Below are 17559 nucleotides of genomic sequence, written 5' to 3' on the forward strand. Positions count from 1 at the left end.
GGATGTAGAGAACCCCTCCCTCCAGATTTCTCTATTCCACTGTAGAAGTGGTCATGTCCTCCTGCAAGGCAAAGGCAAGGAGTGAGGTGGCACTGGCCTTCATGCCCTGTGTGGCTTGTCAGCTACCCTTGAGAACAAAGTGCTAAGGGACCTGGGACTGTGGAGCCTGGCATCTTCAGCAGCTCTGTCAGCAGCCTCAGACAAGCGTTTCTCCCCTCTCTGTCTCCACTCCTCATCCTTCTTCTAGCATAGAAATGATGTGGTAGGTGAGGCTAAGGACCCATCTAAGCTCATTTTCCCTCTCAGGAGCTAAAGCAGACAAATATGTGTGATGATTTCCTTCTCCACCTCATTTCTAGGTCTGGGGATTTCCTGAACTTGGTGATTTTCTGGGAAATCCCAATCGATCTGCTTTCCGGGCATTTATTCAAGCTGTTCTTGGGTCTCTTTGTATCCCCAGTCCTGCTAGTCACCTGAAATGAGTCCTGCTCTTGCAGGTTGGCTGGCTGGACCTGGCTTGCGAGCAGGCAGCCCCCATCCACCCTTCCCAGGCTTCCTGTGAGCTCATCCCGTTCCACTTTGTTCCCTGCAAGCCTCTGGCGTGCCCGGACAGCCCGGCTGTCCCCAGCCAGCCCCGCGGTGGGGGCAGCGGCGGCGGGGCCGCGGAGCGGGCCGGGCAGGAGGGTGGCCAGGAGCCGCAGGGGTGTTCGATCTCCCTAGGAGGGGGCTCGCAGGGGGTCCCTGGGTGCTGTGCCCCCCCAGTGCCCCTCTCCCGCTGGGGCCGGCGCCTGCCTGCGCTCCCTGGGCTGGGCTCTCGCCGTGAGTCAGCCCGCGGCACAGGCGCTCTTCCTGTTGGGAGTGACTCAGGTGGGGCAGCGATAAAAAACGCCCCAAAAAAAGGCACCTACCTGGCAGCCGGTGCGGAGCCCCGCCGGAACGGGTCCTGCCGCTCCCGGCAGCAGCGATGGCCGAGCTCTGGCTGCTGCCCCTGGCCTGCCTGGCCGCGTCCCTGCTGCCCGCAGCCCGGAGCGCACGCAGCGGAGAAGGTGAGCCTGGGGCTGGGGCCGGGGCCGGGGCTGGGGCTCTGGGGCGGCTTTTCCTGCCCTGCTCCGGCCGGCAGGTCAGCTCGGAGAGGGCCGGGAGCTGGAAGCTGGCTGGGGCACCCTGCTAGGGAACTCTTCCCCTCCTGCCTTCGGCAGCGGTACTGGATCTGAAGGTGCTTCTTAGTTTTCCTCCGAGGTTAAATATCCCATGCACAGCTGGTCTTCATTTGGCCACTGGCATCCCCTTTCAATAACTTATTTGTACGCAATTACCTTCCTGCTGTCGGTGTAGGGCTTTGCTCCCGGGGTGGGATGCGGGTGTGAGCACAAGCATCGCCCAGGCAGGGGCTGATCTGCCCATCACTGCTGGAACCAAACCTTTCTCCGAGCCTGAGGAAGAGCTGGAAGCATCCAGGATCCATTTTGCTGTAATAATATGGCAGTGTTTGGATCTTGTGCGAGTCTGTGGGGCTCACAAGGTGCCACATCCTAAGGGAGACAGGAGTCTCCTGCAGTCCACAGCTTTAAAAATCCAGCAGATCCTCTTGCACATGCATAGCTCGTGTACTGCAGAGTGTCATGGAAAGAGATTTAAACATGTTCAGCCCAGTGGTATTTCAGCTATCCGAATTTCAGTTACATTGGCCTATAGTCTGGAGATGGGTGTGTTTGGCCAAAATCAGGTTTCTGCATGTATTTTGTAAATACTGAGTGATTTAATTATTTTTTTGTCCCCAGTATTGACGTTCTGAAATAAGCTCGCTGGGCTTGAAGTTGAATTTTATCAGTTTTGAGTTTGGTGAATGGGAAATAAGTGCTGAATAAGTGTTTTGGTTTGGGGTTTTTTCGAAAGAAAAAAACATCTGCTTTGCTGTAGATGCTACTTGGATTAATTATTACATCACCTTAATTACATCTAGGTTTTAAAATACTGATATCAATTCTTCCTCTGCTCCTTCCTGGCAGTGTGTGGGAAACTACTGCTTTCCCAGGGACTCTTGAACCCGTTTCTGTGTGTATGTAAAGCCAGTCGTTGGTAACAGCTGTGTTTTTATGGTGCAGCATAAAAATTCATGTGGGTTCAGTGGTGTAACTGAGTCTGCTGATGGAGCCCTGGAAGCCCCAGGCAGGTTTTCCTGCAGTGAGAAAGTGTGAAGGTGGGCAGTGGGGACAGCCAGCCTTGGAGCAGCAGATGGGACAGCCTTGTGGGTCACTGTCCCAGGAGCAGGGAATGGCTTTATTGACTTGGAGCCTTCACTGCCTGCACAGCTCTGTCATTCTCCTGATGGAAGGAGGGATCTTTGCAGGCTGGCTCATGTGGACAGGGCTGTTGGATCCTCACAGACCCAGGGCCACCCTCATTGTCTGGTTTTGTGAATTTAAGGAGACAGTTTAAGAAGCTTGAAGCTGCCTGTCTTCTTCTCCAAGCCTTTCTGATGTGAGAATTCATCTGAGCACAGCCATCAAGCACTTCAAATGCTTTCTTCTTGGGTGGGAGCTGGGGGAATGACATCCTGCTGGATGTGTGCCGTGGATCTCCTGCATCCTGACATAGCACTGGAGAAACCCAACTGCAAAACTTTTCCTCCAATGGAACCTGCTCTTTTCCATGGATGATCTCAGAGCGGAGCCTCAGGGCACCTGGATACAGAAGTGATCCTCTCCTCAGTTGGTCCTCATCCTCCAGCAGCTCCTTCCTGCTCCACCTCGTTATCAATTGCAGCGCCTTGCAGCCTGCCTGAGCTCCTGGGTTTCTGGGAGATTACCAGGAGCAGACACACCAGTGCAGCAGTGGCACTAACCTGCCACAGTGCCTTAAATGGCTTTGAATCAGCAAGACAGGAATTTGTTCCAGGGCTGGAGAGCTGATTCCTGACATGCTGCAGCAGTAGAGAAACACTCAAAGAAAGGTTTTCCTTCCCTGGGGGAATGGTGCTCATGCCTGTAATTTAGCAAGCCAGTAAATCCTCTGGATTACATAGACGTAGGGTGATGCATGGGTGGAGTTCAACTCAAAGATCCTTATTTGTCCTTCCAACTTGAGATCTAGCTGGAGTGTAGAGGGATGGGGAGTGGCATTAACCCAAGTGGGATCTTTCTGCTGTGAAGATGAGCACAAAGACTTGAGAGAGTCTCACACTGCTGCTCTCCAATGGTCCTTTGTGTTGTCCATGCCCTCTGGTCACTGGTGGTGCTCTCTGAGGCTGGAGTTGCTTTCCCAGACCCTAGAGGCAGGAATTCTGTGCCCACAGGTCCCCTCCCAGCAGGCTGGGTGGCAGAAGATCTCCTGAGCTCGGTCTCAGATTCCCGGCAGCCAGATTGGGAGGGAAGAGCTGTGCTTGCTGAAGTTGGAAAAGCCTCTCTCCCTGTTTGCTGGCGCATGAGGTCACCTCTCCCCTTGGCAGAGGCGCTCCTGAGTGCCTCCCTCTGGAATGCGGTGCCGATGGGTGTGTGGGAGGGCGGCGCCCAGGAGTGAGCAGGAGGCTCTGCCTGGCCCCAGGAATCACGGATGCAGAGGACAGGGACGTTGTACCCTGGGGCTTAACTGTGCCAGAAGAGAGCTGGGAAGGAGGAGGCTCAGTGTGTAGGAGCACAAGGCACTGTCTGCACCCCTGCAGCAGGCTTCTGCCCGCTTTTGGGCTCCCTCCTCCTCCTGTGCTCTCCGAGGTGACCTGGGCAGGGGTTGGGTAGCTGGGAATGGCCTTTCCTGTCCCAGGGAGGTCAGCAGTGAGCAGAGCTCCTCAGAGGGAGGTCGAGGCTCCCATGGCAGCATCAGGATGGTTTGGAGCAGTTCCTCAGCAGGCTCTGTGCCCCTGAGGACCTGGCTTTTTCCCTTGGGATGTTTCTTTCTCATGCCTGTCTTTGCCAACCACTCTCTCGGCTGTGCCTGCTCTCCCCAGTGATCCTGAGGAGCATGTCTGCAGTAAAGGTCCTCAGGATTAAATGCTCCAGGTCTGGCCTCTGAGGGATTGCCAAGTAGGTGCAAGGTGGCTTCAAGAGAGCAACTGGACAAGGCAGTGCAGTGCTGGGGCAGGCACATCTGGTGAGATGCCTGAGTCTGATGTCCAGAGGGACCATCTGTCTTGGCTATAGAGGAATGCAGAATCTCATGCCTATTCTTCCTGACATCCCCCATGCAGCAGTGTGGGCAGCTGCAATTTTTCTTCACAATGAGGGAGGGTGGGGTCCAATCCCACCCAAACCTTTTTTGTTAATCTCTCTCGTGGCTGGCACACTTCCACCAAGCGCCTTGGATCACAGACCACTCCTCATCACCCTGCACTGCAGACCTGGGTGGGGGGGACCTGGTGGGATTTGGTTGAGCTTTTCCTACTCAACTCACTCCAGGCTTGGTGAAACAAAGAAAAACCTCGGGAAACTTTCCCTTTTCCCCAAAGTCTCCAGTAAGGTTTTCCTTCCTTTTTCTCCCATGCTTTTCTCAGGACAAGACTGGGGTTTTGTCTTAAATCATCTTTGCTTGTTCAACGTCCTGGTTGTGTTGCAAGACCTGTGAAAGAATGGAGAACAGCCCTGGCAGTGCTGCCGTGTGGATTGTGGCTGCTTGGCTTGGGTTCGTCCATCCTCAGCAGTGAAATGGGGCATTCCTCCCTAGTGGGGGGATGCAGAGCACGGTGGGGATGCCGGTGGCACCGGGGTGGCTGATGGACACAGACATGGGGACAAGCACAGAGATGTGGGGAAGCAGCTCGCTGTTGGCAGAGCAGGAAGGGGAGGTTTGCAGCACCTGCACCCTGCTCCTTGCCCCTTGGGTGGGATTGCTGCATCATCTGAGACGTGTCTCTGCTCTCCTCTCCCCAGTGTGTGACTGCAACGGGATGTCCAGGCAGTGCATCTTTGACTGGCAGCTCCTGAGGGAGACGGGGAATGGGTTCCGCTGCCTGGGCTGCCTGGGCAACACGGAGGGCGTGCGCTGCGAGCGCTGCAAGGAGGGCTTCTTCCGACAGCACGGGGGGCTCTGCTGCCTGCCCTGCCTCTGCCACCCCTGGGGTACGTGCACAGCTCCTGCCTGGGCTAAGGGGGCTTCGGGCACCTCCTGAGGTGCCCAAAGCTCTGAGCCCCTGCCTACCAGACCACCGGTTTCAAGACCCGCCTGCCCTCTGAAATAATCACAACCATGTGGGTTGGAAGGTGCCCATCCCAGCCTCTCTCTCCTGTCTTCCTGCAGGTTCCCTTGGCCCACAGTGTGACAGTGAGGGCCGGTGCAGCTGCAAGCCCGGAGTGATGGGGGACAAGTGTGACCAGTGCCAGCCGGGCTTCGAGTCCCTGTCCGAGGCCGGGTGCAGGAGGAGCGGGCAGTGAGTGCTGCTACCACCAGTGCCATGAGGCCAGAGGGAGGGCCAGCCTCCAAAGCTCTCTTGGGGCCTGTGCTGGCTGAAAACAGCCCCTACAAAAGCAGGGCTGGTTTTATAGCAGCTCATGGACAACCTTAAGCCAACTGTGCGAGGAGAGAGTGGGTTTGAGTGAGGCTGGACCTCCCTGCCAACCTGCAGGGCTTGGTGTCCTACAACACCATCAAAATCTGAACTTAGCCACACTCTGAGGTGATGGTTTCATTACCCAGATAACGCCCAACATGCTACAGCCCTGTGAAACAAAACCTGCCCATTGTGGGGCTGCCTCATGTTGGTGCCACTCACAAGGAGATAAACATGCAAAGATGAACCCTTTCCCTTTCATGAAGCATTGTTTAAACACTTTGAGAAATGTTTCTGATCTGACTTCCTCAGCTATGTCCTCTTCTTCCTCACCTCACTCTGCTGTTACTCCTTGGGGGCTGCTGGCAGGCAAAGGATGTTAGACTGCCTGCAGCCCTGCTGCTGGCCTGGCCTTCTGCCCAAGCCTCCCTGGGGTGCTGCTGCTTGGTGGAGCTCAGCCAAAGTCTGTTAAACTCAGCCAGGGTTTATTAAGCTCAGTGGAGCTTCACTTTGCCCTTGTGGGTGGGTCTGATGCTATGGGATGCCCTGGAGCAGTAGCAATGGGCACTGGCTCAACCTGGCACCCACAGAGCAGCAGATTCTGGAAAGAGGTGGCTGTGCAGCTTATTTCCCCACTTCTTGCATGGGAATTGTAGCTGGGAGGGTTCTCTGCTGTCTTGTGTAGTAGCAGGAGGCAGTGACTCCCAGGTCAAACTGGAAGCCCAGGTAGAGGTTCCTGCTGTGCCTTTGCAGGAGCCTGCAGTGTGAGTGTGACCCAGCGGGCAGCGTGGGAGGCTGTCACTCTGGCCACTGTGTCTGCAAGGAGAGCGTCACTGGAGAGCAGTGCCAGAGGTGAGGGGCAGGAGGATGTGCTGGACACTGCCTAGCACAGCCTCCTTCTCTCTGCAGTCACTTCCCAAGTTCACCAAGTCTTAGAATGGTTTGGGTTGGAAAGGATGTTAGGGCTCATCTCATTCCACCCCCTGCCATGGGCTGGGACACCTTCTACTACCCTGGGTTGCTCCAACTCCATCTAGCCCGGCCTTGGACACTTCCAGGAATCCAGGGGCAGCCACAGCTTCTCTGGGCAACCTGGGCCAGTCCCTCACCACCCTCACAGGACAATTTCTTCCCAGTATCCAATCTAGCCCTGTCCTCTGTCTGGTCAAAGCTATTGCACATGCCCATGTCACCATCCCAGCCCAGTGATGACCTCAAACCCTGCTGACGGCTGTATTGCGTTACAGGGATGGTTGTGTGGGCCAGTAAAAGGAGAAAACCACTTGAACATTGTCACCTTCTTGCATTTTCCCAGGTGCAAGCGACACTTCTACAACCTGGATGCCAGCAACCCTGCAGGATGCTCCCCCTGCTTCTGCTACGGGCACTCGGGCACGTGTATCAGTGCAGACAACCACAGTGTCCACAACATCACCTCTACCTTCCAGCAAGGTGAAACCCAAGCAGGACACCCCCATGGCTCCTGGGCGTGTTTGTTTGCCATCCCTTCTCTTCAGTGGGCTGGAGGAACCACGTGGTTCACAGCCCTGCTGGAAGTCAGCCTTGAGCTGTGCTTGCTCCTTGGGTGCTCATCCAACCTGCCTGTGGCTGCAGCAACCTTGCTATGATGGGATGGCTTGGTCATAGGCAGAAGTACAGTCCAAGGGTTGAGGGGAGCATAGGATTTCTTCATTATGTCTCTCCTGCCACTTGGAAAGAGACCTCTGAGCCCATCCAGGCTGATTTACAGATGTGTGGGCGCAGGGATAACTGTGCTGCCCCCTCAGACATCGAGGTGGGAAGCTGGAGAGTTTTGATAAGGCACAGCTCAAGAAGGTTGCTGGAATCCTAGAGATACCTTCCCTGTGCACACTGACTGCTCCTTGTTTGTGCTCCAGGTACTGAGGGCTGGCGAGGTGTCCATGAAAGCGGCTCCCCAGCCCAGCTCCAGTGGTCCCCACGCCACCAGGATGCCTTCATAGCAGCAAGGACATCGGAGCCAATATACTTCATGGCACCTGGTAGGTGTGGGATCAGTGGTGGCCAGAACGAACTCTTTGCTTGCTCTGATCCCATGAACTGAGCCTTTAGGAGGAAGGAAAGATTTTAAGCCTTTGATTTTCCCTTTGCAGCAAAATTCCTTGGGAACCAGCAGCTGAGCTATGGTCAGACGCTCTCCTTTGATTACCGCCTGGACCGAGGGGGCCGCCAGCCATCTCCACATGATGTGGTCCTGGAAGGACATGGCCTGAGAGTCACTGCCCCCTTCCTGCCCCAGGGAGAGGTCCTGCCCTGCGGCATCAGCCACATGTACACGTTCAGGTAAAGTGGGAAGCTGGAGTGCTAAGCAGGGGGAGCAAGAATGGTTGCAGCTTCAAGGAGGTCCTGGGTTCAGCTGTGGTCCCTTGGCGGTGACAAATGGCTGCCTGGTTTGGGCTGGGTGCTTCTGTCCTGGATGAGGAGGTTACTTTGTGAGAGGGGCAGCAGAAAATGTGGCTTGAGGTCGGGTTGGGTTCTCAGCTCTGGATCAGTTGCACACATGGAGGTCGTTGCCCAAAGCCTTGAGCTCCCAGGAGGGAGATGGGCGAGGGCTGTTGTGTTTTTCGGAAGAGGCATCTCAGTTTTTTGAAACCAGTTCCACTTCCTCCCTCTTCCATGGCAGGCTGGACGAGCACCCAAGCAGTAAGTGGAGCCCAAGGCTGAATCACTTTGAGTTTCGCAGGCTGCTGGGAAACCTGACAGCCCTCTGGATCCGAGCCACCTTTGGGGAGTACAGTAAGTGCAGAGAGAGCTGACAAGGTTGGCTTCTCCTAGTTGTTGGAGATGGGTACACCTTTGCTAAAATTTATTCAAAGATAAAACCAGTAAGTGCTCCAAGGGGGCAAAATGAAACAGCAGAGAGATGGAGCAGGATAGCAACCGATGTGGCTGCTCCATTTGCCCCTGGGCACTGCAATGGAATGTGTGCCCTGTGCCGGTCCTGGCTGTGGAGGCCGGCGGGTGGAGCCGCTGTCCCCGCTGGTCACTGGCCCTCCTTCCCTGCAGGCACCGGCTACATCGACAACGTCACCCTGGTGTCAGCACAGCCCGTGCCCGGCGTGCCCGCGCCGTGGGTGGAGCGCTGCCAGTGCCCGGCGGGGTACCGCGGGCAGTTCTGCCAGAGCTGCGCCCCAGGATACCGCAGAGACGCCCCCGGCCAGGGGCCCTTCAGCACCTGCGTGCCCTGCAATTGCCAGGGGGGAGGAACCTGTGATCCTGACAGCGGTAAGAGAAGCCAGCACCACGCTGTGCTTGTGGGCTGTATGGGGATGCAGGGAGGCTGCCTGTGTCCCGAGAACATGGACACGGGAAGTGAGACCTCTGGCTCCGCAGAAACTTCTTCATGGAAGTGTCAATAGATATTGTAAGGGGCTGCCCAGGGAGGTGGTGGAGTCATCATCCCTGGAGGTGTCCAGGGAAGGACTGGACGTGTCACTCAGGGCTCTGGGCTGGCTGACAAGGTGGGGATCTGCCACAGGTTGTACTCAATGGTGTTGGAGGGCTTTTCCAACCTTAATGAGTCTGTGATTCTGAGATTCTGTCTGTGATCATGAATCTGTGACTTGGGTCTGAAATGTGGGGACCATCCAAGACAAAACTCCCCAGAGCCTAGAAGCACTGCAGTCAGATGCATTTGGAACAAATTGGATGCATGTTGGAGAGAGAAAAACCATCTCCTGCTGCCTAGATAGCAATATTTCTTCACTTCTGACTTCTTATTTGAAAGTTAAGCATGGCAGTGCCGCAGGTTGGACAGAGCTTGAGCAACCTGGTTTAATTGAAGAAGTCCTTGCCTGTTGCAGGGCAGTTGGACTAGATGACCTTTAAAGGTCCCTTCCAACGCTAACCATTTCATGATTTTATGTGGTGCATGATGTGGGCGTGCTGGGGATCTGAAGAGATCTCATGAAGGTTGCTGGACCATGGGTGCTGTTGTCGCTGTGGCTGAAGCAGTGGAGGACGTCCCACTGGGAATGTGAGCAAACTGCCCTAAGCCCTTTCCTTGCTCCTCTAGGTGAATGTTACTCAGGAGATGAAAACGTGGGCAATGGTGCCAACTGCCCCTTCGGCTCCTACCGAGACCCCCGGCAGCCACACAGCTGCAGGACCTGCCCCTGCGGGCCCGGCCAGGGCTGCTCCGTGGGGCTGGGTGGGGAGGAGATCACCTGTGACCACTGCCCTCCTGGAGCTGCTGGTAATTCCCTTCTGCTCTGCCTTTTCATACAGGCGTGCTTGGAGCTGGGCAGGCTGCACCATCCTCTCAGCCCAGCTTGCGTGCAGCACTGCCCCTCCTGCCTGCAGTGGGGTGTCTGAGCCCCAAGGGTTGGGTAAACACACCAAGATCACTGGGTAAAGGTCTCCTCTAAATGTAACATGGGTGGAGAAAGGATGGGTAGGAAAGGGAGGGGAGCAAAAGCTAAGGAAATAGATACAAAATGACTTGGAGAAGGTCAGCTGTGGCACCCAGTTTCAAGAGCATGCGTGGGGCATTGTATGTTGGCCATAGTGGTGCTGACAGCAGAGCAGCTGGGTGCCAACCCTGATGGGGCTGAACACCCCCATTTCTGAGTCACCCTCTGCCTCCCAGGCACAAGCATTAACTTCTGCTCATGTCTCCTTTCCCAGGTGCCCATTGTGAGTACTGTGCTGATGGCTATTTTGGAGATCCAGCAGCTTCCCAGCCCTGCCAGCTGTGCCGGTGCAATGGCAACGTGGAGCCCAACGCCGTGGGCAACTGCGACCGCCGCAGCGGCGAGTGCCTCAAGTGCATCTACAACACTGCTGGCTTCTACTGCGACCGCTGCAAGGATGGCTTCTTTGGGAACCCGCTGGCCCCTGACCCTGCTCACAAGTGCAGAGGTGAGACCCAAGTGCTGTCTGAGCTGGGGATGAGTAAGAAAACCCATAACTGACTTTGGAGTGGTTTGATGGGAAGGAGGATGCTGGGAAGTGGGAATGGTGAGCCGGAACCAAAGCACAGGGTTGAATTGGTGGGAGGAAAGCAGGGAGAGATGTGCTGTGGCTTGAGGTGGGGCCAGGGCCCCTGAACCTGTGTCGCTCTGACCTGCAGCCTGTAACTGCGACTCGGTTGGTGCCGAGCCCCTGAAGTGCAGGAGTGACGGGAGCTGCATCTGCAAACCTGGCTTTGAGGGTCCCCGCTGTGAAGAGAGTGAGTGCCCAGCTTGCTATGGCCAGGTGAAAGTGCAGGTGAGCATCTGTGCCAGCCCCAGGGCCACTGAGCAGCAAGGAGTGCAGCAATTTGCTCACCCTCAGGGTCTCCTCCTCTACTCCTCAAGCATCTATTCCTGGTGCAGGTGAAATGTGAATTCAAGCCTTGGCTTTGTACCTGATTCAACTGATTCTTTGTGTCCCATCCTAAAATGATTCTTTGTGTCCCATCCTTTGTTTTGGTCTCTGTCCTCGGGCCTGACTGTGGCCCTGGCTCCCCCCTGGTCTTTCCCCCGTGGGGTTAGTGTGCTGCTGGCTGATGCCTGGTCTGTGGTTGCAGGTGGAGCTGTACCTGCAGCAGCTGGCAGAGCTGGAGCTGCTCTTGTCAGAGGTGCGAGCTGGTGGTGGGACCAGCCAGGAGCTGGAGGGGAGGATGCTTGTGGCTGAGGAGATGCTGCGGACCATCCTCAGGGAAACCCTGAGCCTTCAAGGTACCACCTGCCCACTGCCCTTGGATGGGGCCATCTGGGCTGCATCAGGGAGGGTTTTGCTGCCTGAGCCTTTTTGCACAGCAACGAGTTTTCCTTCAGCCTTTCTCTTTCCTTCTCACCAGCCTCCGACAGGTCTCTGGAAGGCCGTGTGGCCAGGATGAAGGGGCAGGGGTCCAGCTCCCAGAGTCGCTTGGATGAGGTCAAGGCAACAGTGGAGAGACTGAGGTCTCTGGGCAGCCAGTATGAGAGGCAGGTGCAGGAGACCCGTCAGCTGCTGGAGAGAGCCAGACTGGACCTGGATCGCAGCGGCGCCTCTCTCCTTCGGGTGGTAAGAGCATCCTGTGTGACAAACCCCTAGTTCAGCTCAGGGCTGAAAAACATCTACAGAGAAAGCAAGGATTTAAAGGATTACAGATGATGTTTTGTGAATGTGGGTGTTCTGGTGGTTCTTTTTAGGGGTCAGGATCTTGAGAAGAGCTGGCGGGGGTCTTGGGGGCAGTGGAGGTTTAACATGCTGTAGTTGCCTCTTTCACTGCCAAATTGGATGGAGAGCAGGGAAGAGCACTCACACCTCTCTTCCTTCCTCCCTCCTCAGACCATTCCTGTTTCAAGCTTTCCCGGGGGTTCCAGTCAGTTCTTGCTGCTGGCCCAGGAGGCTCTGAGGCTGGCCAACAGGTGAGTTGCTCCCACTGCTAGCTAAGAGAGAGGGGAGGAGGACTGAGATCTGCTAGGTGCCCAGAAGATCCTTTTTGGGGGATTCTGTTTGACATCTGCCAGCCCTGGAGCAGGGGAAATACAGCTGCTGGGCTGTCTTTGCTGCACTATAGACTTTCCTCAGCTGTCTTCAAGGATGTAATTGGATGTGATTTAGAAGCATCTTTAGGATCAGAGTTTTCCCCTTGGATATCCAGTTGGAACAGAGAGCTTGTGCCCTCCCCAATGCTCCTCTCTCCTTGGGAGGAACAAGCAAAATGCAGGTCGCCTTTGCAGACACGCTCTGTTTCCCAAGGGGGCGAATCAGTGAATGCAGCAGTAAGGGAAGCTGGTGGAGAGAACCTGGGTGGGAAGTCTTTGTGACAAGCCCACTCTGTGCTCTGCAGCCACACTCAGGCAGCCAATGCCATTGACCAGGCGGCCAAGGCGGCGCGGGAGGACGCACGGCAGGCGCTGGAGCTGCTGCGCGCCGCCGGCGGCAGAGAGGGCACCGAGGGCTCCCTGCCAGGGCTGCCCGGGAGGTGAGCACAGCCTGCCTCGGCCTCAGGGTCTGCGTGCACCCGGGAGGGAGCAGGGGCATGGCCAAGAATCCCGGCCCCCTTCCCATCTGAGCTGCAGAAACGGGCAGCTGGAGGCAGGGAATTCGCTGACACATCTGAGGGGTGCAGATGGAGGGTCAGCAGCTCTGTGGAGGGTTTGCTTCCCACCTCACAACCCTCAGTGCTCCTGGGGACTGCCTGCAGCTGGGAAAAGCATCAATACATGTGTGAACAGGCTTCTGGGGATGATTTCCACATGTGGTTGAAAATCTGGGCTGGGTTTAGCCCAAGGGTGAATTTAAAAGGTGTCTTCTTTGGTCAGACTTGGCTTCTCCAGAGCCCACCATGGTGGTGCTGGGACTTTGCACACCATGGGTGGGATGTGAGCAGGAGCCTTGAAGAAGTTAAGAGGTTAAACAGGGGTTTGCAGGAGAACACACACAGTGGTAGGGCAGGGATTAGCAGAGCCACCATGGAGCCTGTGAGGGTTCAGCAGTATGAAACAACCTCTGATTTTGGAGTGGGAGTAAGGAGCCAGCAGATGCCCTGCTCATTGGAGGGGCTGGGATGCAGGGAATGTTTGTATTGACCTTTTACGTGTGATAAATCTGCATGGAGCCCTGGAGAATGTGAACGAGTCAATGCAGATGGTGGTATTAATGCTGGGGTGAGAGGCTGGCAGCTTGGCTACTACCAGGCTCTCCAACCTCACATCTGTACAGGTATGAGGAGCTCAAGTCACTGGTTGGAGGCCTGAAGGCTGATGCTGATGGAATGGCCTCCAAGGCAGACATGGCTTATCAGGGCAGCCTGGTGCTCCTCAGCTCCCTGTCTCACCTGACAGAGATGGACATCAGCTCCTTTGAGGTGAGGGCTTGTGCCTGTCAGACCAGGAGATCCCCTTTTGCTCTTCCTGATGCCATCCCTGCTTATCCTACCACCAGCTCAGCCCTTCCCAGGGCTCCATCCCTGTTGGAGAGCCACTAGATAGGCATCTTCCTACCCTTTTCACCCTTTTGCCTCTGGCTCCTGGTGGGCACTGGGGTGATGCTGGGGGCCTCACTGTGTCTTTGTTTCAGGAAGAAGCCTCGAGGCTGAAGCAGGACTCAGGTGCCCTGCTGGGGCTGGTGGACACGTCCCTGGCGCAGTACCGGGGTCTGCGGAGCCGCGTGGGGCAGTGGGAGCAGCAAGCCCAGCAGCTGCTGCAGGGGCAGGAGGGCCAGAGAGCGGTAAGAGGCTGGCTGGAGGGCTCATCCCATCCCCGCAGGAGCTGCAGCCTTGTGGGGGTGCCTGTGGTCCCACCACTGTCCTTGCCTGGCTGTCAAAGGCAGCCCTGCCTGCCTGGTGCAGGATTGGACCCTTCCTTGGGGCTGGTCTGCAGACTCAGTGTGCGCGGGGAGCTGCTGGTGAAGGGTCTCACCTGCATGTCTCCTCCATGTAAGGCAGGATGAAGACCTGCTCCTGCAAAGATTAGGTCTAAGATGACTTGGGATAGAGATGGAGCTGGTTGAGGAGCACCAGCATAAGCTTCTGATGGCAGATCAGCCTGTGGTTACCCTTGATTAAGGGGCAAGAGCAAGCATTTGGGAACAGACTCCTGGGTCTCTTCCAGCCCAGCTCCTTCCAGACTGCTCTGTGACCGTGTGATGCTCCCATACCATGTCCTTCACCCACCTTTTGTGTCCCTTGGTACATTGCAGAAGCTGACACAGCTGCTGTCCCGAGCCACCCTTGCCAGGAGCACAGCCCTGCAAGCCGTGAGCGCTGGCAATGCCACCTTCTACGAGGTGGAACAGGTCCTCAAGAGCCTCAAGGGTAGCATCCCAGAAACCCTTCATTTTCCTTTCCATGTGGGGTCTCACAGAGGTACTATGGCTTCATTGCCACTTGTGTTTCTTCCAGAGTTCAACCTGCAAGCAGATGACAAGAGGAGGCAAGCCAAAGATGCCATGAGGAGGCTGCCCATGATCAGCAGCATGGTCACCACTGCCAGGGAGAGGACAGACCGAGCCAAAGGGATCGTGGGCAGCGCTGCTTCTGAGTCAAAGGCAGGCAGCAGCGTGGCAGAGGAGGTGAAGGAAATCTCCACGGGGATCCAAGAGGTGAGGACGGACTCTGGTGCTATTGCTGGCAGAAAAGGATTTGGAAGGGGTAAAACATGGAAGGAGATGGTTAGCAACCTCTTGGTGGACCTGATGGGTTGATTTTTGAGCTGAAGTTTCTCTACAGTGGGTCCTGCAGATACCAGTTTGGCTGTAGGTGATCTCTGCAGGCACATTTGTTCCATGAGGATCTCTGTGGCATCTCACTGTAGCCACTTTTCAGCGACCAAGGGGATGTTTTTACTCCTGCAGCCAGTCACTGGCAGGCTTGTGATGTCCCAAAACTGGTGTTTGTGGGTTCTCTTCCCAGATGTGTTGCAATTCCTCAGGGATTTGCTGATGTGTGAGGGAGGGATTAAGCCATGAGCATAGAAACATCTCTCTGGAGATGTTGGTGGGAGAACATGAGGACAGCTTGTGATCTTTTGGATCCCTTGTAGAAGGAACCAGTTTCTACCAATTCCCTTTTAATGTGCACACAGAATGATTTTGGTTGTGTTCTGCCCTCTAAAAGTGCCTTTTCCTAAACACAACACCAGGAGATTGCCCGGCTGAAGGAGGAAGCCAACAAGACAGCTGACGGCGTCCTTGCCCTGGAGAAGGCAGTGGCCACCCTGCAGCTCGAGGCCAAGGAAGTGGATGATGCATTCGAGAGGAAACTCTCTGAGGCTGAGACAGATGCTGCTGTGATAGAGAAGGTGGGTCCCCATCTCCCTTGCCTTGTCTCCTCCCCTGTTGACCTGTGGGCTTGATTTCACCTTACGGCTCCTGCCTTTCCTCCTTCAGACAGCTCAGGAAGCTCAGAGGGTCCACGACAAGGCTGGCCAGGCAGGGGCGGCTGTGCAGCAGGTGCTGAGCGCCCTGGAAGAGCTGCTGCGTCTCATGAGTAGGTTTTGTGATGCCACTGTGGGGTGTGGATGGAGACAGTTCCCCATCCTGGGATCCCATCCTGGGGTCTAGGCAGGGCTTCTGGGAGTTTAGTGGGAAGCTAAATTACGTGATACCTGTGAACAGGCTGGGCAGCAGGGTGGAAATGAAGTGTCTAGGAAGACCTAGTCCATGCTTGCTTTCCCATTCCTTGTTTTCCTTCTGTGCAAAAGACCAGCCTGGCGCTGTGGATGAGGATGGCCTGAGGCAGCTTGAGGAGAATTTCAGCAAAGCCCAAAGCAGAAGCAAGCAGCTGAAGGTGGAGATGTCAGAGCTGGAGCAGACGGCAGCCCTGCAGAAGGCCCGGGTGCGCATGCTGGAGAGCAGCATCGATGACATCCTGGCTGATATTAAGAACCTGGAGGATATCCAGAAGAGTCTTCCTCCAGGCTGCTACAACACAAAAGCCATTGAATTGCCATAAGCCAGCTCTGGAAAGGCTGTAGCACCTGCCAGGCTGAAGGCAGGAGGCCTCCCCAAATCTGGCAGAACTGGCTGTGTTTGGTTGTGTTAAACTGATCCTTACCCTCAAGACCAGTGTGGCACATGAAGTTCACAATGTTCCACTGGCCCTGGAAAGTCCCTCATTTTTCCAAGTGCTCCGTCCCTTGCTCATGGGAGGAAGGAGACTCCTGGTTTGTGAAGGTGCTACTGTCTGAAAAACAGCCCATCCCTACAATATATCTCTGAGGTGCAGGGTTAGGTGTCAGCCTTGTGAGTTGACACAGTTTGGACCCTGAAGCTCATAACTGACAGGTTCCCATCACCTGTGGATGTCCTGTCCTGATCCAGCACACACAGAAGGACTGGGGTCTCTGCCCATTCTTTTGACACTGCCACCACCAGCTCCTCCTGTTCTCCGTGGGGTTTCCTCACCTTCGGCAGCGACAGGGAGCAAGCAGCATGAGAGGCTGCTGGGGGACATGAGTTCTGAGTTGTGGCACTGGTGATGCTTCATGTGGTGTCTCCTCCCAGGCTGGCAGTCCTCCCCTTGCTGGAGGTGGTGCTGGGGTACTGTGGCTCTTGTACCTGAGAACCCCATCCCATTCTGCTGCAGTGCCTGTAACCTGATTTCATTAGTTTAAAAATATTGAAGATGCCTTAAATGTGTCTCAAACCAACCTCTGGTTGGGTGCTGCCTGTCCTCCCTCCCTCCCTCCCTCTTGGTATGTTTGTCAGAGGCCACCACCACCACCAAGTTAGCTCTCCACAGGGGTTTCCCACTGTTCATCTTAACAGAGCTAGGATGAGGCAAAGACCACAGTGATCCCTTCACTGTAGCACTCATGTGGGTCCAGCTGCATTCTGGGACACTGCACACTGCTCCCACCTTCCTTCAGATGCCATGCAGGGGGAAAAAGTTTCAGGGGAAAGAAGTGCCACCAGATGCTGGAAGCTGAAGCTCTGCTGAAGCCTCTGCCCTGCATGGTGGTGAAAGAGGAGGTCCCAGATAGAGAAGGACACTGGGGACTCCCTCACCCCTCCTTATCTCTCAAGTCTCTGATAAAGTGGTATCTGATAAAGCACCATCCGTGCTTTTGCTTCATGAGTATTATGTCTGCTTTCCACTTTAAGTGAGGTGTATTTTAGCCCCTGGAATGTGTCCCTTCTCCTATTGTACAGCGTCGGGACAGCCATTAGGGAACTTGTTTTTCCATGAGCTGGCTTTTTTGAAAGGCAGGTGTAGGCACACAGTGTGTGGTAGTTGGGAGTGGGGCTGGCCCAGCCTCATCCCCAGTGGGCACAGCTGAGAGCAGCAGGTGAGCAGCACTGACAGCAATGAGCCATGGAGTGCCCAGGGGCACTGAGCAGCCACCAAAGGGAACAGAGGGCACACAGGTGCACTGCATCAACAGGAGGGGATAAAAGGCTGGGCTGAAGAACGAGGAGAGTGGACACTTGCAGCCTTCTGAAGTGGCAAGGTGTTGATCTGTATGGGTTGAAGCTTTCTGAAATTGCATGGTGATACTCTGTGTACCGTGGCTGTCCAAACTGTGACAGGTAAGAGGTCAATAAATGATGAATACTCTTGGCTAGATCTTGCTTATTTACTTTCTTTTTACAAGCTTCCTCATTTGGGGGGTTTGGCCATGGGTTAT

General features: G+C 55.4%; 1 protein-coding gene across 1 annotated transcript; it reads left to right on the top strand.

The window, feature by feature from the left end:
• Window positions 1-637: 637 nt before the first annotated feature.
• LAMC2 (laminin subunit gamma 2) lies at window positions 638-17496 on the top strand. Its single transcript, XM_059854526.1, has 23 exons — window positions 638-1046; window positions 4863-5051; window positions 5230-5359; window positions 6233-6331; window positions 6795-6931; window positions 7378-7500; window positions 7612-7801; window positions 8142-8254; window positions 8525-8743; window positions 9534-9713; window positions 10145-10378; window positions 10590-10726; window positions 11028-11178; window positions 11301-11506; window positions 11774-11853; window positions 12279-12413; window positions 13154-13298; window positions 13511-13660; window positions 14132-14246; window positions 14334-14533; window positions 15073-15231; window positions 15320-15419; window positions 15634-17496. Exons 1-23 carry the CDS (start codon window positions 965-967, stop codon window positions 15882-15884), a joined length of 3525 nt encoding a protein of 1174 aa, XP_059710509.1. The 5' UTR covers window positions 638-964; the 3' UTR covers window positions 15885-17496.
• The last annotated feature ends 63 nt before the right edge of the window (window positions 17497-17559 follow it).

This window comes from Haemorhous mexicanus, chromosome 9 (genome assembly GCF_027477595.1).
Source record: "Haemorhous mexicanus isolate bHaeMex1 chromosome 9, bHaeMex1.pri, whole genome shotgun sequence".
Classification (NCBI taxonomy): domain Eukaryota; kingdom Metazoa; phylum Chordata; class Aves; order Passeriformes; family Fringillidae; genus Haemorhous; species Haemorhous mexicanus.